This window comes from Lonchura striata, chromosome 2, assembly GCF_046129695.1.
Source record: "Lonchura striata isolate bLonStr1 chromosome 2, bLonStr1.mat, whole genome shotgun sequence".
Lineage (NCBI taxonomy): Eukaryota > Metazoa > Chordata > Aves > Passeriformes > Estrildidae > Lonchura > Lonchura striata.
This window is the reverse complement of record NC_134604.1, coordinates 27,272,187-27,296,859: the sequence shown is the minus strand read 5'-3', so window position 1 is coordinate 27,296,859 and position 24,673 is coordinate 27,272,187. Positions and strand designations below refer to the sequence as shown.

The 24,673-nt window shown below is 42.4% G+C and overlaps 1 protein-coding gene across 1 annotated transcript; it reads left to right on the top strand.

Annotated features, from left to right (window-relative positions):
• The first annotated feature begins 1,622 nt into the window (after positions 1-1,622).
• On the top strand, positions 1,623-23,795 carry CD58 (CD58 molecule). The gene is made up of 11 exons (XM_021548880.3): positions 1,623-1,716; positions 10,411-10,704; positions 11,343-11,597; positions 13,584-13,679; positions 15,957-16,019; positions 16,200-16,256; positions 17,742-17,789; positions 19,176-19,244; positions 20,154-20,222; positions 20,936-21,004; positions 22,372-23,795. Exons 1-11 carry the CDS (start codon positions 1,674-1,676, stop codon positions 22,383-22,385), a joined length of 1,077 nt encoding a protein of 358 aa, XP_021404555.1. The 5' UTR covers positions 1,623-1,673; the 3' UTR covers positions 22,386-23,795.
• Positions 23,796-24,673: the final 878 nt, after the last annotated feature.

Below are 24,673 nucleotides of genomic sequence, written 5' to 3'. Positions count from 1 at the left end.
GAGGACACTTTACCTGACAAGAGGACGAGAACATGTGCTCCTGCCATGAGAGTGCTGCAGGAAGATGGCCATGTTATATTTCTGGTGTAAACACTGTGACTTGGAGGCTTTACAGGGTAGGGATCTCCCTTTGACACTTGTCGGAGATTAAGAACACAGGGGACAAAGGTTACCGAGGGACAGAAAGGCTCCAAGCTGTCACTGAGCAGAAGGAATTTATGGGATGTGCCTGTCTCTGTTTGTGAGTTACATGTCATGGCATTACAACAGAGCTATGGAGATAGAATCAGTATTATTCTGTTTTAGTAAGAACTGAATGAGACAGCATTACTCGGCTCAAGATGCAGTGTCATTCCAGCTCATGGTGCAGCCTTCAGTGATGAGTCAAAGGAGCTTAGAGTAGCTTCTAGAAGGAGGGGAAAAGAATCCCTCAGTATTTACTCTGCTAGGACCTCTGTTTAGAGATATCCATGGCTGCCAATTATTTTTCTGATTGTGTTGTGTGAAGTGCAAAGCTGAAGTCTCTCAAAGGATGGTAAATAGCCCGACATGGCTGCTCGTCAGTGAGTGTGGGAGCCAAGTGTACTGGGAGAAATCTGACTGAGAGATAAACCTGTGGTGAGAACCTCCCTCACAGCACTGTGCTGGTGTTCTCCAGGACAGACAGACAAGCTGCTGGGAGCTGAGCATGCTTTGGGGCTCTAAGGTCTGCAGCTGGACTCTTCTCAGCTGGGGCAATGCACTGGGGAGTGGGATGCAGGCAAAGAAGGTTTGAAACATCCACTCAGAGCAACTCACTGCCATGAGAGGAACGCTCACTCACAGCTGCCACTGGAATATTTGTCAGAGTAGCAATTTTTCAATAGCTGCTATATACTTACATTTTCCCGACTGTTGTGGTTTTCCCTTTCTTCCTCAAAAACACTCAGCAGTGTCAAGAGATCGGTCATTCATGAAAGAGAATCTAAGTGTGTTTGAGTTTTGTGAATGGGCTGCTCAGCAGCTGGTGTCAAAGAAAACCTCTTGAAGTCAGAGTTGGTTTCTGTTCTATTTCTTTTCCTTCACTCCCCTTCCCCAGAGATCAACCTCACCTTGGGTGGAACAGGAGAGCATAGCCAGTCTTAGCCTTGAGCCCACTCCTCAAAAGGAGATATTTCCAGGTGTCCCTCGAAGAGAACAGTGGACATTTTTGTGAGCACAAATGTCAAACACCAGGAGGCTCCAGGGAGTAAAAGGGGCTGGGGCTGTCCCTGCCCATGGCAGAGGGGTTGCAGCTGACCCAAACTATTCCGTGATCATTTTCGGAGGTGGTGAGCTGCGTGCCACCTGCTGAAATTCATTCTTCACCTAATCTGCGTGGCTCCCACTCCCCATAAACCGATTCACTTTCAGGTTTTTAGTTAGCTGAACCTCCCCGAGGTAAGAGCAACGCGACAACTTCCGTCGCCAGAAGTCGCGCCCACAAACCACAAACGCCCTTCGCTGGCACTCCAAGGCCATGTATGGCATCCGACGCGGCACAGGAGCCGCAGCCCCCGCTCCTCACCGCCCGCAGCTCCCAGCCGCAGCGCTCAGGGCGGCCGCCCAGCGGAAGCTGCCGCCGGCTGTGGGCGGGACGGGGCGCGGCCGGCCGCCGGCGCTCGCTCTGCCTCAGCAGCGGTGTGCGGGCATCCATGTGGCGGCTGGCTTCGCTCCTGTGCCTTTCGCCCCTCCTGGGTAAGCTGGGAGAGCGCGGTGGGGACCCTTCCCGGCTCCTTCGCTTTTCTTCCTCCCTCCCTCGCTCCCTCCCTCGCTCCCTCCGTGCCGCCCGGGACAGCGGGAGCGGGGCACCCCCGGGCGTTCGGACGCGCTTGCTCCGGGGCAGGGGTTCGGGAGGGCCGGGAGCTGCCCCAGCCGCCGGCAGCCCCTGAGGAGCCCTGCGACAGCGGCTGCCTGGCGGGACGGGCGTCCCCGCCGCTCGCTGCCTGCCCAGGGGCGGCGGGCACAACCGAGCCGCTGCTTCCGTCCCCCGCCTAAAACCAGAGCTGTGTGTCAGCCTGTGCACCGGCCGGCTGCCCCGGAGCTGTGTGTCAGCCTGTGCACCGGCCGGCTGCACCTTCAGGAGCTCCCCTCCCTAGTGGCGGCAGGCTTCTGCGCCCCGTTAGTTTCAAACTTGTGTTAACGGGAAGCTTGGAGTGTGGGCGATTTTTGGGGTATAAGTCAATTATTACTATTAACTTAAATGATAGCTATTAACAAGTAATGATTACTGTTGAAATTGTAGTCAAAGGCCTTCTAAATGCCACCACTGTGCCATAGGAGCATAATCCTTGCACTGGGCTGTGAACATGAGAAAAAAGCATGATTTAATGTATGAAGACCTTATCATGTATAATGGATTTCTTCTGACTTTCGGTTTTTTGGTTTGTTTTTTTTTTTTTTTTTCTGCTTTGGGAGTTTCCTGAATGTGCCTAAAATAGGAGCTATTGTATCCCCCTGTTTAAAAAGGAACTTCTCTGCTGCTCAGAGCAACTCCCTGCAATTTCCTCCTCATACCATTCCTGAGGTCTTCAGTTTGCTTTATTTAATTGATATGGAGAGATCCTGTTCTGTAAGAGAGTACTGTGGTCCCTGTGTGCAGGGAGGACCGGTGGAGAAGCCGGGACACCGTGCACCTGCACGAGTCTGCCCATGATAAGCCTTAGCTGCAATTTCTTACCTCACCTTTTGCTGAGAGTTCTAAATGAGTGTGACTAGGGCATGATTAACTGAGTATCTTCCTGTAACTTCTTTTGTGAGTGGGAGCACTTTGTTACCTTGCATTATGTAAGCTGGCATGCTGCTGCTACTCTGCACATCTCAGTCCACATGCTATAGATTGGCCTAGAGAAAAAAGATTCCAGATTCCAAAGAACTTACAGTTGAAAGGAAGAGGTGATGGTGCTTGGACAGCTGGAGAGGGTAATTGTGGCTACAAGTATTATAACATCCTCCTCTAAGGAAAAACGTAGCTAGTTCTGTTGTCTTCTCTGTAAAACTTTGATTCTAAAGTGGTTGATTAGGGCAGGAGATCGGGAATGCAAACACTTTACTGTTCACTAAACTGTATAGCTGCGGTTTCACACCATGTTCTTGTTTATATGCTTGCATTATTGCTGTTACATGTATGTTGACTATGTGTAAATGTTTCATGTTAATTTTAACAAAATAATCCATCATCTCTCTTTGTGAAAATCAAGACCCTGAAAGTCAGACTGATCTGCCCAAGTGCATGAAGTAAATCAGTAGCAGTTCAATTTGGCATGTCAGTTTCTAGCCATGCAAACACCTGTTCTGTACACCAGGATGCTGTTGATAGATCCTTGTCCTTTTGTCAGCCTTCCCCTCCAGGATCTTTTCTCCATCCAGATTCAAAGCACTGCAGTTATCCCAGTCACACTTCTGAATGTCTGGAGTAGGGGAGAAGATGTCCCTCTTCATTCCCTTGTGGAAGCCAGGATTTGCAGTGTAGCTTTGGTGTCCAGAGTTCCTCCTTGCCACGTCAGGATTCCTGCTTTTCACAGTGTCAGGCCAAATCAGTTTTTTATCTGATGAAACCTTAGACTTGTCAATTACAGCACAAAACCTCACCTCAAGGCTATCGAAGGACTTTCATTTTAGACCTACCAAGAGCATGCTTGTTCAGTTGTTAGAAGTTCAAGACAAAGCTCTGTTCAGATTTAGGATCCTGGATATTGTATGTGGCTGGAAGGAAAGTCAGTGTGGTATCTGTGGCCTAGTTTGGTGAAGGAACAAAGAGAGAGATCTTTTTGTCCTCCCTGTGGAGGAGGTGAATAAATAATACCACACCAACAGGGGGATCACAGTGCAAGCCACACTGGTGAGGATGTTCTATTGCAATGCAGATGGTGACCAAACTTGCTTTAGCTGCATCAAGATCCTGCCCCAAAAGCAGAGGGGATATAGGAAGTAAGCTGGATATGTGAACTAGAGCATCTAGCAGCATCCTGCATCTGTAGTAAGGCTCATCTGAAAGCCACACACCTCTTTCAGTGTTCTGTGCATCAACTCTTTTTTTATGCAGTATTAGTTCTTGCCTTCTAGTTCTTGCATATTTAGATATGTTCCCTAATGCCATTTTCATTGTATGTTTGCATTAATGGTTGCTTTCTCAATTTAACTTCTTTATAAAAATTGAGCTAAACTGAGAAAACCTGGTTCACTAAAAGCAGAAGTTGCCATCTCCAGTACTGAGCATAGACTGACAATCTGAGAGTTGATAAAAATTATTTTTCTTTCAGACTTCTTCTGAAAGTGACCAGCATAGAAACCAAATTCCCTCAATGTGGATTTTTGTGTCTATGTCATTAGGCAGTTCAACAAGTTTGGGCTTGCTGGTTTTTTTCTTACTATTTTTAAATTTCCTGTCTTTTTTTTTTTTTCCTCTGTACACACAAATATATGCTCCTTTCTGCATTTTTATAGATCAGAAAAACACTGGGGTTGCTCAATGTTTCTTCTGTGTCTCTCCATTCCATGAGAGGTGCCATAGGAACTACACTACAAGGCATTGCGATGAATGTGGGAAAATCTGGACTCCTTACAAATTCAGGTTGTTTGTGGAATGTCGTTATTTTGTGTGTTGCTACTAGAAATGTCAAACACAATATTAAATAGTATAAATGGAAAAATCAGTTATCAGCACTGTGAAGCTGTCACGTGCTTATGTTGTCCTGTCCCCTTACTCTTGAATCTTCCTGAATAAACAGAGGAATTATAATCAGTTATAAATTCCTCACACAGAGGGAAAAAAAAAGTCAAACTAAACCTTTGCCCTCTGCTTAAAAACTCTTGATGAGAGCTGAGGTTGTTATGTCATATTAAAACAAAAATGAAACAATATTTTTGCCATTGCTATTTAACACTACAGAATGAACAGAGTGAATTTTTTGTCAGATAGTTTCTTGCCTTGATGTAATTAATGGTCTTATACTTTAGAAAGCCAAGATTATCTCTGGATTACATCCACAGACTCCTTTGATCCTGGGTGTGTTAAAGGTTTTCATTAAAAATGGGTGTAAGTTTGTTTATTTTTGTTTTTTTCCTTACTGTTTCTCCTATCTGTTCTCAGCCTCAGGAGAGCTTTTTGGCCATGTTCAGGGTAGTGTGACAGTGGGCTGGCTGGCTGATACAGGGTTTGTAAGAGACAGAGGTTGTAATTTGGAGTCTGTTTAAGCCGGTGTTGCCACAGGTTGAGAACAGTTCCTGTCCATGGCATCAGTTTCTACTTTATAAGTAGAACTGCAAAGATGATCTGTCTGAAAATGAACACGACTGAAGGAAAGAGTTAGCAAGACAGATTATTTTCTTAGTGCTGTTGATCACAGAGCCTACATGAAGATGTACTTGTACAGCATAGGAAGTGACCAGAGGATTTGGAATAAGTGACCAGAGTATTTGGAATCATAGAATGATTTGAGTTGGACGAGACCATAATGATCATCCAGTTCTAACCCTCTGCCATGGGTAGGGACATCTTCCACTAGACCAGATTGCTCAGAATGCCATCCAGACTGGCCTCGAACACTGCCAGGGATGGGGCATCCATTCTCTGGGCAACATGGTCCAGTGTCTCTGGACTACTTTCAAACAACTGCTTTTTTTTTTATAGTTCAAGGCAGGCTTAAATGCAAGTCAGTTCTGTCCCTAAGAAAAGCCTAGAGACTGTAATAATCAGTAATCTGCAGCACTCAATGATCCTTCATAATATTTTACCAGTGCTAAAAGTGGTGATTCCCAGTCCTCTCCCTCCCTGGCCTGTTCCAGTGCCCAACCACCCTCTGGGTGAAGAACCTTTTTCTAATATCCAACCTAAGCCTCTCCTGACCAGCTTCAGGCCGTTATTTTGGGTCCTGTCACTGGTCATCACAGAGGATACATCAGTGCCTGCCCCTCCTCCATGCTCTCACTCTTGTTCTTCCGTGTTTTGCTCACATCTGCTCCATTCCATGCACGAGCACTGGTGTTCCCACTGTGAGTCACATCCAGAAACTGCAGTCCTTCTGTGTTTTTTTGTTGTTTCTTTAGTTGGAGTGGGGATGTGTGTGAAGGACAACATGTCAGCAGATTGTACTCTCTGCATGCCTGTTCCACTGCAGGAACAGGCAGACAAAAAAAGGGAGAAGAAAGAATAGGTAAGTCATGCTTTTGGTCACCAGCATGGTTTAAAAATGACTGGGTGGCCTCTGCATGGGAATGCTGCCTGTTGTTGGGCCCTTGCTGAGGGATATGTCTGAAAGGTATGGATTTTGTGGTAGGGAGAGACCCAGGCATCTTGGTAGGTGCCACCCTTGGGTCCTGCCTTTGCTGATGTGTATAGCTCTGTAGATGAAGTCCCATATTGTCCAGGAGAACAACACACACATCTCTGAGTGTGCTGCAGGGTGCAGGAGAACACCTCTGATTTGGATGTTACGTGTAGGATTTGCACTTATTCCTGCACAAATCTGATTTTATCTTGCAACAGCCTGGGCTGCTGCTACAGTTTATGGTTATCTGTGTTCTGTCTCTTCTGACTGTCGCTTTTGCCTGTGCTTTTACACCATGGCTCTAAGTGCTTTCTCACTGGAATTTGGGAAGTGGGTTGTGTTTGTGGCCTGTGGGGGAATTCAGAGGACTATGGTTGGTGAATATTCTCATAGTCCTTCTGGACTGTACATTTATTTCAGGGTTTTCTGCACCTTGTGGTTTTGAGGGTTAGGAGGGAATATAATTGTCTGCTGGTTATAGTTGCTGGGGAAATTAAAAATTCTAAAAAAGCTGAAGAGGGGTAGTTGGGAAGTTTCAACAATTAAAAGAAAAATCTACTCTTTAGAAAATCCTACTCCTGAAGCAAATAGCTCCTTGCCATAAACTAATTAGTAAGGACTTTTCCATCCAGTTTCAGCAGGTGGAATGTTAGTGTCTTAATGGTAATAGGAAAACCTAGCTGCTGCCTGTATAGACCTAATATATACCTATGTGCATTTCAAATAGGTATTTGAGACCAAAAATATTAATGATAGCATTAAAAATAAAAAGGGCTTAGCTTACAGATGTTCTCCAAAATAACTAGGCTTTATGTCAGCTCCAAGAAAAATAGTGAAGCAAGTCAAGCCAGGTAGACAAATACAGTAATTAAGCATTTATTGCTGGTAAATGGAGTATTAACTTCTACTTAGTCTGAACTGAATATGGATGCCTTTAGCCTGCTAAAATGCTGAAAGAGTCAGAATTAGTCTGGGGAGTATTAAAACCCAAGTACAGCACTGAGTTGTGTGGGTCTGGCTGCTGGAGAAGTGTGAGCAGAAGACGATGTAGACAGGGTGAGCTGGTGGTTTGCAGGAGAGGCTTTGCCCACACAATGTTAACTCCTCTTCATCTGTGCCACTTTGAGCATGTGATTTGACTGGAAGGAAAGAACATAAAGACTTGGAATAAGAAGGAATTAGGAGTGGATTTTAGGAGATACAGGAGCCAGTAGTCTGATGGTTTCTGTAGAGGCTGCTGGAGGCCTTAGCACAGCACTATTTTGTTGTGTGAACCTCATCTTGGAATAATAGGCTACAATAAGAAGAGAGGGAGAAGGCAGAGAAATGAAAGGCAGTTCTAGCCTTTCAATAAGAGTGTATGAGAGAGTGTTTGGTTGTCACTTCTCCCTCTTTACTCACCACTGTGGAATAGGAAATATGTTTCCATATAAAATGAAGTAGAAAAGATGGGGAAGGGTTTCACAGGAATTTAGAAAACATGATGACACATGCTTTTCCAGAAGCTCAAAGATGCGTGGTTATGAGCTTATGCAATGTTTCTGTATGATTTCTTTGAAAAAAGGAAGCTGACAACACTGCATGGCAGACTTCACATTTTCACTAGACCAGTGAAACATGGAAATAAACCCAGAGATTGGATGTTTTAAGGTGGGAGATGATTGTTATCCTTGAAGAATAACCTTTTCCTTGTTCTGTTGCTGGGAGCCCTGAATGGGAGGAGCTTATCAGCTCCTTGCTGATAAGATTTTGTTCCACCAGCCAGCGTGAAGGGTGTGCTGAAGACAGCGCTGCCCCCCTGTGCCATGCAGAACCTGTGGAGAGAAAATGTGGGTTTTTTTCAGCTCTGCTTCCCTTTCAGTCTCACTCCTAGACTTGAAGAAGCAACAACTTTGCTCTCATAACTCCAGCCTAGCACTTATGACTAACTGAAAGAGAGTAAAGACATGGAGCATTTACCTGCATCAATACCCAAATGCAGGAAATTATGAGTGGTTGGCTGAGCAGTGGTGGCTGTCCTTGCTTGTGTTCTCAGGGCCCAGCAAGCAGCTGCTGTCCTTGCTGAAGGCTCTTGTGAAGAGCCACTGTGGTTTGGCTTATCCTGATGTCAAGGAACCACAGCCTGGTTGTGTCTGTGAGCTAAAGCTACTGAGAGGTAGAATTTCACAGCGGGAAGAGCAGGGAGTTTTTCTCCATACTAGGAATACCATAGGTCCTTAGACAGTGGGGGATGACTTTTTGAGGAATATGTGCTCCTGGAAATTGTCTTCATGAAACAAAGGTGTCTAACAAGACTCCAGGCTTTGTCAGATTGAAATAATGTTCCACCCTACCCAGGGTCTTGCAATCTTGTGATCTCCAGACACAAAGTCTGGAGTTTGAGTTGTTTTTTCTTCTGGAAATCATTAATTGAGATGGGTGGAAAGAGATGCTCAAGTAAAATGCTTAAATCTGCCTGAACAGGGTAGAATACAAAGAAAGCAGCTAGGTTGTGCTGACAAGATGTGGGGGTTGATAGCTTACCCTGGTTACTTCTACAATCCCTGTGCCTGGAAAAGGTGACTGTGTAGGTACAGACAACAAGAAGTTGCAACTCCACTGGTGTGAGAAAAGTGTTTTCACGGGTAAATTGCAAACAAATTGGATATTCCATAGAAAGTAATGCATGGAGGAGACGTGTGTGCAGTTCTCTAGCCAAGCACACAGAAGTGAGTTGCTATTGCTTGTGTTCATTGTGCTATCAGAGAAAGTCTGTGTTTCTGTAGTGTGGCAGAAGAGCTGACGAGCACTGTCCTTTACCAGTGGGAAAGGAAGGCCTAGCTGACATTCTGTCTGTCAGGATATAGGAATTTGTGGGTCCTTAAACTGATGCCATTTAGGATTAAATAAAAAGAGAAAAAACCCAGAATACTAGCTGTCACCTGGAACCAGTTGGCTTGAGGAGTTTACATCTGAAATTTTTGTTTGACCATGCATAGCTACTGTTTAAAGGCAAGTTTTACATGGTGCAAATTTGGAATCCTGCTTTAATGCGAGACCTCATTTGTATCTTAACCATGCCCTTCCTTCAACATAGGAGTAAAAAGTTACAAGCTACTGTGGACCAAAATCAATTCCTAAATGCAAGGGTAACTTGAACTCAATACCAAAGTGCTTTTGTCTATGTTCCTGTCTGCCATGGCAGTGATCTCGCAATTCTTCTAGAGCCACTTGGAGTTATTTAGAAGTGGGAGGTGATTTCTGAAGACTGAAGAAGAGACACAGAGATGCTGTTAGTTTAAAGGTTGTGGTCCTTTCCCCACAGCAGGATTTTGTCTGTTAGATCAGTAGGGTTTTTTTTTTTATCACAAATGTAGCTGTTTTCAATGAAAATTAGGGAAAATCTCTTATCTCTCTTCTGTTGTGGTTTGTTTATTTATTTATATTGATTGCCTAGGCATTTTTAGCAGAATGTAATTTACTTGAAACTGAGAGCAGTGGAGGTTTCTGAACAGCTTCATTCTTGCTGACAGCTCTGCTCTATCTCGGAGGATGGAGTGCTGTTTCACATATATTGGCTGTGAAATAAACTTGCTTAAGTGACATTTCAAGGGAAATCCATAATACCCCCATGGATTCAGAGCAGGTGCTTTGAGCTCAATAGCAGTTTTGCATCAGAAGTGTACTTTTTACTAACTGTGAATATTCATACTGGGAAAATTGCAGTTTATTTGATCAGCAGGAACTTCAGTCTGGGTGTTCTGCAACAAGATGCTGAAACAAATTTTGGTGGTGACAATTCTTCATTTAATGTTTTTCACCAGATCATGGGCAGGAGGCCTAATTCAAGTGAACAGAGGGAAAGTAGTGAGGATAGAGGGGCTTAGGATAGGGAAGATCACTGGGACAATTATTTTGCCTGGGACCAGAATGTGGAAACTGCATTCCTTTGCCATGCCTGTCATACAATTGTGCTAACAACCTGGGTTTGGGTAATTCTTAACTGATGTGTATCTTAGTTTGCAACTTTGTGATGTGTTTCTAACCTAAATTTGAATGTATCTGATATTGAATAGGGCATTAGTCAAGCAGTGTTTTATAAAACAATGGTTGAAGTAACTTTTTTTTTTCCCCCCCTCTCTAGCACAAATCTACTGTGAGGACATAGCTGGCATCATGGGAGAAAATTTTACTTTTCCAGTACAAATAGACCATAAAATAGTGGAAGCTACCTGGAAGAAAAACAAGGATAAAGTGGCTGAATGGGAAGAGCAAAACAAGCCAATATATTTGGGTCCTCTCCGCAACAGGAGTGTACTTATGGAGAATGGATCCTTGACTATAGTTAACTTGCAGAAGGGTGATGCTGGCACATATGAGTTACTGTACCGAGATTTTATGGGAGATCACAACTTAAACTTTGTACTTTCTGTGTTAGGTAAGTACTGGAAGAACTGCATAAAGAATGTGAACCACTATTCACTTTAAAATGTCTAGAAAGGGCATTATATATTTGTCAAGGAAGCAAACAGAAATAGAGGGGGCTGTTCATTGTCTCTATTTTTAAGTTGCTTAGCCACTTTGAACAAATTTTCAAAGGTGGCATCTCATTTGTGTGCCCATCATTACTCACCTAGAAGGTATGTAGATGGCACACTGCACTTTCAGGTAGACAATGAAACCTTTTGAGCAAGCTGACCAGGTAATCCCAGGCATTATATGTCTATTAAAGATATTCTTGCAGGCATATTACACGCGCCTCAATATCTGTGGCATCATCCTGTGCAGATCTACTCAGCCTCACTAGTAGTCTTTGGGAAATATGTGACCAGTCTGTCTATTAATCCTGTGGATGGTGAACCACGAGGACTCGTGGACTAAGAATGGGAGAACCACAAACAGGTGGTTTGCAGGTCACTTTCAGAAACACATGTATCTCTCAGGCATGTGTGCACATACCCCCACACTTTTGTCTATGCACTCTCCTGCTGCTTTTGTTGCTCCAGCCCTTGTCCTGTGCTGAAATTCTATGTAGTTTGTAACTAAAGTAATACAGAATGTTTTCTCTCCTTCTAGATTCCCTTCCAAAACCTAAAATAAGTTGCAACACCAGCGATGATAAACTTGTACTAAACTGTACAGCAAATTTCCAGAGGTCTCTGAATTATGCTTGGAAGCTCAGTAACAATCCACAAAGCTATCAGACCCAGGAGCTTTCCATCCCTGTGAAGAATGTTGATATTACCACCAATGCTACATGTATCATTAAATTTTCACAAACAGAAAGGAGGTCTGAAATCTCTTTGCTTCCATGCCTTCCAGAAGGAAAAGGTAATAAATGTGTCATGTTGCAAACACAGGTCTGAGAGGTTTGTTTAGGAAGCAGCATAGCCTTTGTAAGGTTTCTCCTGGCTTCCCAGGAAGTTGAATTTAAAGAGTAAAAAGCATCAGAAGTAATTTGTCTGCTAAAAGTGTGTATAAAATTTGTGAAAAGTATGAGGATGACAGTTTGATCCCCCTGGAAAGATACTTTTGGCAGGGATCTCCACAGAATAAAACCTTTAGCTGTGACTTGATTGAGTAATAATAAAGATTAGAAGGTCTTAGAAGATCTCTTCTGAACCTTCTGCCCTTATATAATAAATGCTAGGAACTTGTCCTCCTTGTACTACTCTCCATGAATTAGAGTGAAATTATTCAGCCATTTCAAGTGAGTCATCTAGCAGTCATAAGATAAAATAATTTCTCATCTAGCAAGTGTATGAGTCAATGAACATAGTTCCTTCCTCCCTCATGGAGAGGTATAAGATGGAAAAGAGAGCTTTCTTCCTGTTACTTATTGCTTTGGGACAGTGTTCAGCTTGAGGCTTGAATTTTTAGGGTTTCTTTAAACAGAGTGAGAATAGGTTTGGAACCACCTGGTGTGTAGGGTGCATAAGGCAGTCTCTAACTGACAAAAGTTCTCACTACTGTGCAAAAGTAATCATCATGGTTTACTAGTATAGAATTCTTCCTTTACTGGACAAACTTGTTAGATGTGAGGCATTGCACCAGTGTCAAACCATGACAGAAGCATGTGCTGGGTTGACCTTGGCTGGCTGCCAGGTGCCCTTCAGGCTGATCTGTCACTCCCTCTTCTCTGTGGGACAGGAAGGAGAAAATATGAGTCATGGGTTGAGGCACGGACAGAGAGAGGTCATTTGGCCATTACTGTCACAGGCAAAACAGACTCGACTTTGGGAAAATGAGTTTAATTTATTGCCAGAAAAAATCAAAAGCAGGATAATGAAAAACAAGAGCAAATCTAAAACACTGCCCTGAAACCCCTCCTTTCTTCCCAGACTCAACTTCACTCCCAATATTGTTACCTGAGCAGGTCTCCCTGAGCAGCACAGGAGGATGGGGAATGGGGCTTGCAGTCAGCTCATTACACATTGTCCTTCCTTCTCAGGGGCAGGACTTCCCTGAACCAGTGTGGGCTCCCTCCCACAGGAGACAGCCTCCATTAACTTCTCCAGCATGAGTCCTTTCCACAGGCCACAGTTCTTCATGAACTGCTCCAGTGTGGCTTCCCCACAGGGTCACAAGTCCTGCCAGCAAAGCTGCTCCAGCATGGGCTCCTCTCTCCATGGAGCCACAGGTCCTGCCAGGAGGCTGCTCCAGTGGGGGCTTCCCACGGGGTCGCAGCATCCTTTGGGCATCCCCTGTTCTGATGTGGGGTCCTCCATGGGCTGCTGGGGAATCCCTTTCCCAGCCCCTGCATCTCCTTCTGCACTGACCTTGGTGTCTCTTAGGCAGATTCCCTCACATATTGTCATTCCCCTTTCCCCCTTGCTGTTGTTGTCCAGCAGTTTCTCCCTTTTCTTAGAAGTGGTATCCCAGAGACACTACCATAGTTGCTGGTGGGCTCTGCCTTGGCCAGCAGCAGATCCACCTTGGCATTAGCTTTGACATGGGGACAGCTTCTGGCATCTTCTCATAGAAACCATCAAAACCTTGCAGTGCAAACCCAATACAAGATATTTGCTGAAATTTTATTTGTTTGAAATCTGGCTCATCCTTTCATAGGCCAGGAACTGGAATAGCCATTACTTTTTAAGTGGTGATGTGCCTTCACTGAAATGAGGTACTTATCATGTAGCTGTCCTGGAGATGGCTCAGGGTTTTGCTAATAACTGACTCTGGTGCATTAATTTATTGAGGTTACTTTTTAAAACATAGCTATAAAAATATTTGGGGCTGTATCTCTGCTGAGCTAGTGTATCACACAGTTGCTTTTTAACTAACTAATTAACTTTTTTTCAATTTTTTTTAAAGGAGGCAGTTCTCAGGAACGACACAGATATTACATTATTGCAGCTGTTATCCTAGTAGTAGGCCTAGTAGGAATCACAGTACTCCTGCACAAGAAAGGTATGCATAAACTTCCTAACTGAGCTTTATGTGCTTCCAGATTATACTCATGTAAGGTTCCGTAGAATGTGTGAAAAATTCTGATCATCAAGTGTTTTGTAAAAACAATAGAAGATACAAGTTGAATTTAGGAAAAAAGGAATAGATTTGAAGGAAATCATGTACTGGACTTTCTTGCATTCTGACACAGGGCTCTGAGTCCTAGTAAACACAGCAGTTTGCACTTGCATAGTTTTCATTTAGACTGGGTGTTAGATTTACAGTGTGGTTTTACTAAACAAGTATTTGTAGCCTCCTCTGTTCTTACCTGAGTGTTTTTCCACAGCCTTTTTTGAGAGCATTATAAAGCTGCCCTCAAGATCTCATTTACTATTCGGACAGGCTTGTACCAGATCTGAATATCATATGCTGAGTCCAAACTGACAACTCAAGTCTGGTCGACTGATAAATGGGACCTTCTGTGCCTCCTGGCACAGAATTGCCATCATCTTGGAGTTCTATACTTGTTTTTCAATCCATACCTACACTGAATTCTAGTATCTTTTTTTTGTAAGTCTGACAATTTAATCAGAAATGGTAATTATAGGCTTATTGTGTGTCTTTTTCTGCCACATTTTTGCATGTCTATGTTAAATTGTCTTCTGATTTGAAAAAGGGGGGCACACCATTTTTCTCTTTATGTTGGAGAGTCCCAAATAGGAATACATTTCTTCTTCCTATGTATGCTCTGTATGGAAGATTCATGTTGACTTCCAGATGGGGCCACCACTTGGAGGTAGCTGCAGGGTGAAGAGTACTGGATGCATCTCCCATCTGGGAAGGACTAATTGATGCTATTCTGATCAGGACATAAATATATATATATTGCATGTGGACCTTTTGCTTTCCTGTTCATTGTCCATTTAGTTTCTGTTGGCATGGGATTGTAAAATAAACTAGGTGGGAAGACATCTCTGGAAGTTTCCTCCAACTTGCTGCTCAAAGCATGACCAACTTCAAAGCTAGATCAGGTTGCTTAAGGCCTTGTCCAGTCAAACTTTGAATAGTTCCAAGGGTGGGAATTTCCCAGCCTCTTTCAGCATGTGTTTAAGACCTGAATCACTCTTGTAGGGATGGATATTGTTCTTATTTCTGTTAGGGAGTGCCCTTTGGCAGCTGGTAGCCGTTGCCTCCTGGTTTTTTTTTCTGAGAGTTTTCTGTAGTTAGTTGTAGACTGCAGTGAGTTGTAGACTGAGTTAGTTGCTCACTGCAGTGAGCCTCTTCTTCAGGCTCTCAGCACCTCCTTGCATGGCTCCTGCCCCTAGACATCTTGGTGGACATTTGCTGAATTAACTTCAGAAAGATGGTGTTTTTACATTAATGGGGAGGCTAAAACTAGAGAGAGTGTTCCACATGCGGTGTCCCAAATATTGAATAGAGAGGAGGAATTATTTGTTCTGATGGGCTGACTGCACTGCTGCTAACACAACCCAGGATTTGGAGCCTTCTACTGCAAGGGCACATTTTTCTGAGTAATGCTGAGCTTGTTCATGCTTTCAGGTCTTTTCCTGCAGAGCTGTTTCTTAGCCAGGCAGAGCCCAGCCCCTAGTGGTCCATGGGCTGATTTAAGAGATTCAGACCTTTGTTTGCCTTTGAATAGCGCATCTTTTTTGCCAGCATGTTTCTCCAGGTGGTTGAAGTCAGTTTGAGTGGCAAGCCTGCTTTCCAGCATGTCCCCTACTCTCCCCAGTTTGATGTCACCTGCAAGCTTTCTGAAAGTGCCTTCTGTGTCCTTGTTCACGTTGGTGGTGTTAAACAACACTGCTCTGGGTGTTAACACACAAAGAATGTCAATCAAAACTGACCATCAGTTAGAATCAAAACAGTTCAGTTACTTCCCTTGAAACAATGAGGGAAAGAAAATAAACCTGTTATACCTTGGTAGGATAAGCATTGCACAGGTATAATCAAACAGCAGAAGGTTGCTGTTTTAAGTGCAAGACATAACAATCAGAAATTGTTAAGCTCCACCTTAGATTTGAATAGATGTGTTCTGACTTGCTGTCACAGGAGACTTATTCTGTTAATCTCTCACTGACTGTCTTTCCCTCAAAACAGCATTTCTTTTTTTGTTTTTCCTCCAAGTCAAGTATTCAGTTGCATTTTCTCAGTGAAGTGTATTATTTTTTGGTTGGGGGTTGGAGAAGGGGATGGAATGAATGGAGGCTGTCAACAAGTTTCCAAAGGCACAAAACTTTGTTTCTGAGTAATTTTTCCAAATATTCTATTTGTTTGCAGATATAATTAAACTTGGAACAGGAAGAAGGACTGCTCAGAATAACAGTGCAATGAATGGCTCAGGTAAGATAGTGTCACAAGTGTGTGGAAATCAGACTAAGGCTTGATGTGGGCTTGTCAGTTTTTTTCTGTGTCAGTGTAGTCTTTCATTGGAGGGATAAAGGAGTAAGTTTTCTTTGACTGTAGTTATTTTTTTCCAGGTCATTAATACATACTTTCTAAAACAACTATATTTCGTTACAGGAGAACATGAGCAACTTTTCCCTGGGAACAGCGAACAACAATCTAACTCACAGGGAGGTAAGAAACCTGTATTGGAGTATTAATGTTTCTAAACACCTGCTCTTGGTTGGAGCAGGGAGCCTGATTTGTTATCTCCTTTTTTGTAGGGTCTGAGCTTTTGAATAGGTTTTCAAAGTGTGCACATGCAGAGTCAAAATCTCACTTGAGGTCCAATACTGGATCATTATAGGGACCTGCACCTAGTGAATGTGTTATTGGGGCTGGCAAAGTTACTGACAGTGAAGGGCCTGAGATTTTCCTGGTCAGCAGCTGTTGTTTGGAGGTGAATTACCTTTCTAACAATGGAGAATTGGGGCTGGCCTCAGGATGAGGGCTGGAAAAGTGCACACTGTAGGGCAATCAGTCATTACTCTCCTCTTCTCTGCCTGGGCTTCTGCTATCATTTTAATCTTCATTGAGGTTTTTTGGGGTTTTGGGGGGTTTTGTTTGTTTGGTTGTGGATTTTTTGTTTTGTTTTATTCTTAGTGTTTTGTTGGAGTGCTTTTGGGTTTTTTTACTTCCTTAATTTGCAGCAAGATTGCGCTGTTTTCTGGCTTCTTGTGTATTGGGTTGTGGAAATCACTGTAAATAGGGAGCAGCTAAGGAAGGGGGCAACTCCTTTAGTCTGTGCTCCTTTCATAGGAGTGAACTTGGCTATCATATTCTAGCTTTAACATATAGGAGTTTTCTTGCCAGGACTGTGGTCTGTTTTTAGGAAGCAACCAAAATTAACCCCCAAGGGAGTCAAGCAGGCTGGGGAGCGCAGGGTAAAAGATTCTTAAGATTAATGTTCTGTTACCAGACCAAACAGAGTTTCAGTGGGGAATGGCCAGAGCTCCTGCCATCAGCTGGCAGGCTCTGTGCCCTCTTGGACTGTTCTGGTGTTGAGCTCACAGTGCCTTCATGTGGGTGCTCAGTCTGGTACCTTACATTTGTTAAAACTGTGGTTCTCACCCACGGTTCAGAGCCCACTGAAGTCAAGACTATTGATGAATCTGAAAGTGAGAAAATGAGAAGTATGGGTAGGAAAAAAACCCCAGTAAAGCCCCCAAAAAACCTCATTTTGGTTCTGCACTTAAATTTGCTTTAGAATGTTTCTATTAAAGATTCTTTAAGGTCTGCAAAGAGCAAGGCTTTAAAGTTACAGTGTTAGTGCAATACAGATGAAGTAAAGAAAGTAGATGCAGATTCTCTCCTCAGCTATCTCTGGCTCTTTATGGCAGATCTGTGCAGCTTTACCAATAGATCTACATGGGCAAGACTTTCATAAAGTTGTAGATATAAATATAAACAATGTTGATCATGGTCTGGGACCTTAAGTGGTTGCTGAAGGGAAATTGAAATTATTGTGAGTCCTTAAAGTGTCATAACATAGTGGTTCTCAGGAATATCTTTAAAAAGTGTTATAATGAAGTTGTCACCTTAAGGCTGAGTTGCATATTTTGCAGACTACTGTTGTACCTCCATACACATTTCTGGAAAAGGATTTCTGTTTTCTTGCAGCTGCATTTTCGCACACTGTTGATTGTGGGAATGAAGAGCCTGAAGCAGGTAACAAGTGTGATGGAGCCCTAAAACAGAGGAACATGAAGGGGGAATGTAATTTTGCATATGGCCTTTTGTAGTCCAGGCCGTATTAGCATGTCCTGAGTACAGAGTTTACCATTCCCCTGTTGGCCTAGAAGAACCTGTTGCCTTAGGAACAGTAAATGTTGATGGGTAGTTCACTAGAAGAGAAATCAGAAAGACCTGGAGGCTGTGTTTGGTAAACAGCACAGAGCAAACACCTTCTTGGGGCTTCCACCTTCCCTCTTGATATTATGAGAATTATGCTGCTTTTGCCATCTGTGAGAAAAAGAACTAAGCATGGAGGAAAGATAAGAGCCTCAGCACATCAATTTAGAGATAGGATGCTTACCAGCTTGCAAAATTCATATTTGGGAGATACTTCATCCAGAAATGTACTTCTCTAAGGAGCAAAGCCTGCTGTATCTTCCACTTGCTTTATGCTTTAGGAAAGTCTTTTGACTGCATTCATCAGGCAATTAAGCAAAGCTCCGGTTTTGTTTTCTTAGTCCAGTCAGTATAAATTTCAAGGAAGTTCTGGGACCTGTATTTTTTCTAGAAGTTCTTTTAACTCCAAAGGGCTAGTGAAATTGAACATCAATTCAAGAAAAAATGTGCATTTTTCCCATCTTTTGCATTAGTGATTCATTCATTCACTAATTCTTTCACCATTTCCACAAGTGGCTGGAGGGGTTGGAGAAGGCAGAAGTCTTTCCTATAAAGGAAAAAAAAAATCACTAATGATGACAATAAGGAAAAGAAAACTCAGAAAAATTCAGAAGCCCCTGGGGTTTGCTGCTCATTCTTCCTGCATGTATTGGAACAGCTTTCTTTCATCTGAAGGAATAGGCATTGTGTAGCTGATGGTGAAGGTGTGGTGCACTGCAGGATTGTGTCATCACTTGTGTAACTGTTTCCATATACATAGACATGGGTATAGGAAAAGGAGGCTTATTTTTCGCCTGAGTTACAAAGTAGAAAGGAGGGAAACACACAATTCAGGCAAGAGAGAAATCAGATCCATAGATAAAGATTTTCCATTTGGGCATGAGATACTGAAAATAAAATCCTTTATTTTGTTGCAGAATAGAATGGGAACATCAGGCAGGGGAGTTAGTGCACCTCTGTGGAGTGCAGCCAGCAGCACCTGGGGAACAGGCAGCCACTGCTCTAGGGATGGGAAATAGCAGGCAAGGCTATGATGTTCTCTGAAATGTGTGTACAGAGCAGTGTCAAGCAAGGCTTTTGGTGATAGTACTTAACATGTAGAGGGGAAGGTGTGCTCTGAGCCCTGGGCCTGTGGCTAGGGAGGGCCAGAAGCAATGGACTGTGCTCCTGAGAGACTGCAGTTGTTCTCTAATCTCTTTTCAGACAGAGCACTGAGCAGGGATATGAATGAGGAAGACAAGCAGATAGTTAAGAATGGTGTAAATCAGGAAGGTAAGTGCCTGTTCTATGGAGCAGTCAGTGCTACTGACCCAGTAGGCAAACTGGCCATAATCCCTTCATAGAATCATAGAATCTGTGAGTTGGAAGGGACACATCAGGATTGACTCCAGCTCCTGCCCTGCAGATGTCACCCCAAAAATCACACCATATCCCTGTGAGTGTTATTCAAATGTTTCTCTGGTAGGTTTGGTGTTGTGACCACTTCCCTGAGGAGTCTGTTCCAGTGCCCAAGCACCCTCTGGGTGAAAAAGCTTTTCTTGATATCCACACTAAACCTGCCCTGACTCAGCTTCATGCCATTTCCTCTAGTACTGTAGCTGGTCATGAGAGTGAGGAGATTGTACCTGTCTCTCCTCTTCCCCACACAAGGAAGTTGTAGACTGTGGTGAGGTCTCTCTTCAGTCTCCTCCAGGCTGAACAGACCAAGTGACCTCAGCCACTCCTCATAAGGCTTCCCTTTCAGACCCTTCACCATCCTCGTGGCCCTCCTTTGGATGCTCTCCAGGAGCTTTTTTATATTGTGTATGCACACAGTAGCCATGCAGATAGCCATGATATGAATGAAGGAGATAAGTGCCTTGACTGTGGGGCAGTCTTTGTTCAGTGTGACTTTTGCCTAATGCCACCTAAAGGGTGACACCACGAGCACTGAGAGCTTCCTGTGCTTGGCCTTTACAGGATGTGTGAGGGATTGTGAAGACAGTGCAGAGCCAGGAATGGAGGAGAGATAGGAGGTGTTGGATGGTGATCCAATGGGAGTGAGGCATGTTGGTCAGGGTTTACTATTATTGCCAAACAAATGGTCCAAATCCCAGTCAGATTGTTCTTGATCCATATGGGGCAGAGAGGCAGAGTGTTGTGAGGTCCAGGATTGTCTGGGTATTGCCTTTGTCCTTGCAGAAGTGACCCAGGATACAGAAGGTGGAAATGGGGGGCAGCCCAACAACTCTTCCAGCAGCACTAAAGAAGGTATGTGAGGGAGAAGCTCTCTGTCTTGGGAGAGTGTGCTGACTGACACAGAGGTTAACTGTGAATAATTTTCCTTTTTTGGAAAAAAAAAAAAGGAAAAATGTAATTTTGTTTATTATACTTGGGTGGTGTAACTGTGGGCCTCTCATACTAATTTCTGATTTTCATATTTAGGTAAGTGGTCACCAAACCTTTTGTGATTGTCTACCACATCTGTAAAATACTTTGAACATGCACACCCAATTTATGTATATTTATAAGTTATATACAATTATTACCATACTCAAGTATGACATACAGTATAAAACATGCACAAAATAAAGTTTTAAAAATTATAATGATGAAATAAATAGTACTTATATTTTAAAAATTTTATTAGTGGTGCAGAAATACTTTTTTCCTGCACCACAATGGATTGCCTTGTGCTCACTCACTTTGGAGTCTGCTAGTGCAGATAATCCATTTAAACATTCTCAAAATGCACAGCAGTGTGAAAGCAAGTGGCACCTTACTGCTGTAAGGCTTTTTGTTCTGCCAAGTTTGATACTTCTGTTGAACTACCAGCCAAGCAATCATGTCTACAAATTCTGGTATTTGCTGAAGACAATGTTGAAAAGAGGGGTGAAAAATCTCCAAATGTGAGAAAACATGAATGAATGGGAGGGTGGGAGGGAGTTAGGACTGAATATAAAAAACTTGACTCTGTGTTGCAGACAAAACTGCTGATGAACCTGTCATGGAACCAGGAACGGACTTGGAACAGTGCATAGCTGCAGAGGAAGGTGTGGTGTGTCATAACAACTGAGTCAAATGCTATTAGTTAACAATGAGTAATACTGAAAGGCAAATGAAGTAATTCAGTGTATTATTACTTTTCCATGTGACACGCTGTTTTGCTGGGCTAAACAACTGTGCTCCTGTATCACCCTTAAAGGTTTAGCATGTGAAACTGGCCTGTTGGTATGTCGTGCTGAGGCAACAGATGCAGCTGTGCTTGCTTCGATTCTGTTTGCAAACCATGTGAGAGCAGAACATTTTGTGTTCTGGGGGTGGAGGGGATATGAAACCTGATGCTTATCCTTGAAGCTGTAAAGTGACAGAACCCTATTTCATATGCAGACCCTCTCACTTCACAGACATGAGGAAATAGCACAGAAACACACACACTCACATGCAACTGACTTTTTGATCATGTTCTTTAGTATCATCACTAGCAGTATACCTGCTTGGATTTTAAACACAGAAATCATAAAAATACTTCAAGCCTCTGCAGGGATATTGTGAAAACCAGACTAGGGACAGCTTTCTTTTTGTCATCACCTACAGAGTTTTGTAGCATATGTCACCATCTCTGCTCTCCTAGACCATCTCCTGATGTCTTATCCTGGAGTGATGCTGAGCTAGAGATCAGTGGAAGGGACGGGTAGTGCTATCAAAATGGGAGCAAAGACCAAGGGGCATGGTGTCTTGGCACATCCATGTGACTCCCCTTATAGAGTTGCTACATGTGTAACAAGGTGGAAACACCAATATAAGTGAGCTTGTGGGTGCCTTGTTGGAAACCAGCCTGGTTAGGGGCTGATGCATGTTTCATGTGATGACTTAGGCTGTAGTCTTGAACTTCCTACACTGTAGCTTCCTTTCCCTTCAGTCTCTTTGTCAAATAAGAGCTGTATCCTCAAAAGCGAAAATTCCAAAAGCATTATTGTGTGGAAAAAATAGCAGCAGCAACACATGCATGTGTAATGCATAGCTGATACTGAGATCATAGACATAAAATATTTGAATAGAGGTGGTGTCTTAATTGACTGATTATGTGATCCAAAATCATGGAGTCAGAACAACTTCACAGGTTACCAGCTGCTTAGCAGATGGCTGGCAGTAAGTAAGAAATGTTCTAAATGTGGTGCAGTTGCAGAGGAATGTGCCTAATCATAAACAGATAATTTGCATAAAATGTTTAGAGGCTATCATATACCACTGGTCATGTACCTTCTCTAACTGGATTGTTATGAGTGATGTGACAGTGTCGTGGTCACAACACCTCATTAGTATGTAAAGCCTGCAGTATTCACATGTAGCTAGCTCAATTTCTAGAAGAAAAGACATAGTAATTTACCTGTGTGCTTTTCTTATTCTTTTGTTTCAGATCCTAAAGCATAAGCAAATTATTGCTTTGTTGCCCAAAGAAATATGGAAGAGAAGCAATAGAAATCAATGATGAAGGAGGTGCTACCTTTTCCCTTGAAGGGCTTCCACAAGCAATGAAGTTGTCAGAGCTTCATCGAGAAGTATTTGAAAGTATTTTAAAGACTGAACTGTTTCCAGTGCCTATTTTTCTGTTCCTTAGGAGTGACAGCCTTCTTTTTCTAGTGCTACTATGTGAAAACACATAGGCCAAACCATGGACAAAATCTTTTCAATTGTTGTATATGATTTTAACAAACCATATGGTTCAGCATTTAACAAACCTTATGGTTTGTTATATGGTTTGTTTTATAGTTATTTTTACTAACACACTAAAGCCTCTTTGTAGTTGATATTTAGAGATTTAAAGTTTTATATATTTGCATGAATGTGGAAAAATCAAAAACTGGTCAGCTTTCACTTTTTTATCAGTGCCTTTTACAGTCAGAAAAAACCTTCATCCTTCAGCAGGTCCAGATGGGTGGAAGTTTGCATTTTCTAATCTTGGTTCTAGACAAAGCTATGTCCTAGAGTTGCTAGATGCCTGGCAAACTGATCATGTCCTGACAGTCTTTCATTCTGTGATAAAATTACATTTCAACTTGTTGCACTGATTATTAACAACAGGTTTGGGCTTTTCCTAAAGCTTTTTATATTTTTTTAACTTTTAGGCTTTTTAAGCCTTTGCACTTCATATTTTCTAAGAATGTCATCTCACTACTACTCATTCCTAGGAAATAATAGTATGTTTTTAAGTTGACTGAGAGTAGAACAAAAACTTGAAAACTGAGGTTGTGTATATAATGAATTTTAAAAAGAATCAAAAAGAAAAACACCATGCATTAATGCTTTCAGAACATCAAGCTATGGAGTGTTTTTCATTATGTTTACATGCTGGTTGTTTATGAAAGTTGAAAGCCAGTTTAGTTGAGTTTGAGCATGGTATATATAAAGAATCATGAAGGTTTGACACTGGTAACCAGAGATCAGAAGCTTCAGGTTTTCCCTTGTTTCAATTTATGCCCTTTCCACTCCCTCAATTTCTTGTTCTATTTGAAGCTGTACTGCACAAGTCTACAGATTGTACACTGTACATTCAAGCCACATTTGGCAGGACTTCTGTCTACTACTTTTTGTAAATATTTATAATTTATTAAAAAAATACTTAAGATGTAAAAAACTTTGTCATGTCTTCTTGTAATATATACATGCGTTTTTTAAATTTAACCTTAAAAGTTACTAACTGATCCCCAAAATAATCTTAACCAGAGTGATGTATTTTATACGGGTTTTTATTTGTTTGTTTGGTTGCTGTGTTTTGGAAGATCAGTATTCCTGACCCAAGTGTCCTTCCCTGTTCCACCTTCAATAAATTTATCAGGATAATGCTGTCTGCTTCTTAACTTTTTAACTAGTGTCCACACAAGATATTCTTTGTTGTGGTTATCATGGTAAATGTAAACCTGTAGCTTGTTTGCCTGCTTCAGCAAAATCTTATTTTCTGTTATTAATGTGAGAAATAATACTAAAAAAATGATTGGTGGAACTGGCTGAAACTGCTCCCAGAAACTATAGCAGTTTGTGTCATGGTCTCCATTCATCCCATGCAATTTCATGCTAAACAACACAGAAAGGTTTCATATAGTGTGGTTTTTAAAATTCTTTGACATCTGGTATAACTGACATTGTTTCCAAGGCAAGAAGCAACAGCCTTCAAAAATAGTAAGCAGTTGTGGTAAATTAACTACAGTGGCTGGAAGTCTTCAAAATAGTTTGTGGAATTTTGGAACTTGATCAGAAGTAGAAAAGCCCATTTACATGGCAGACTGACATAGGACCAAGAACTACAGGCTCTACAGTCTCTCACTGCCAGCTTTCACCCTTTTACACTGCACAGGTTCTGTGCATGAGAAATTTCTGGTAGAAGTGGAAGAAACTGCAGTTTTCAAAGCAACAGTTGAAGCATTCTTTAAAAAATTTGTATTGGTTTTTCTTTGGGTTTTGTATGGGGGTAGCTTTTTGGGCTTTTTTTTTTTCTGTTAGGATGTGAAGTCAGACATTTGGAAGAATATATTCACCAGACTTCCTGCTGGTTTTGGTGACAGTATTTGCAGTGACATTCCCTGTGTCCTTCTCTTCAAATGTCTCCTCAGTAATTAAAGAAGAATAAACTGTTTTTCTGTGAAAAGCTTGTGTCCAATCTTACTTTGCAGTGAGTGGAAAAACAGGCAGTTTTCAATAGCAGAGAGTAGAAGCTCACTTGA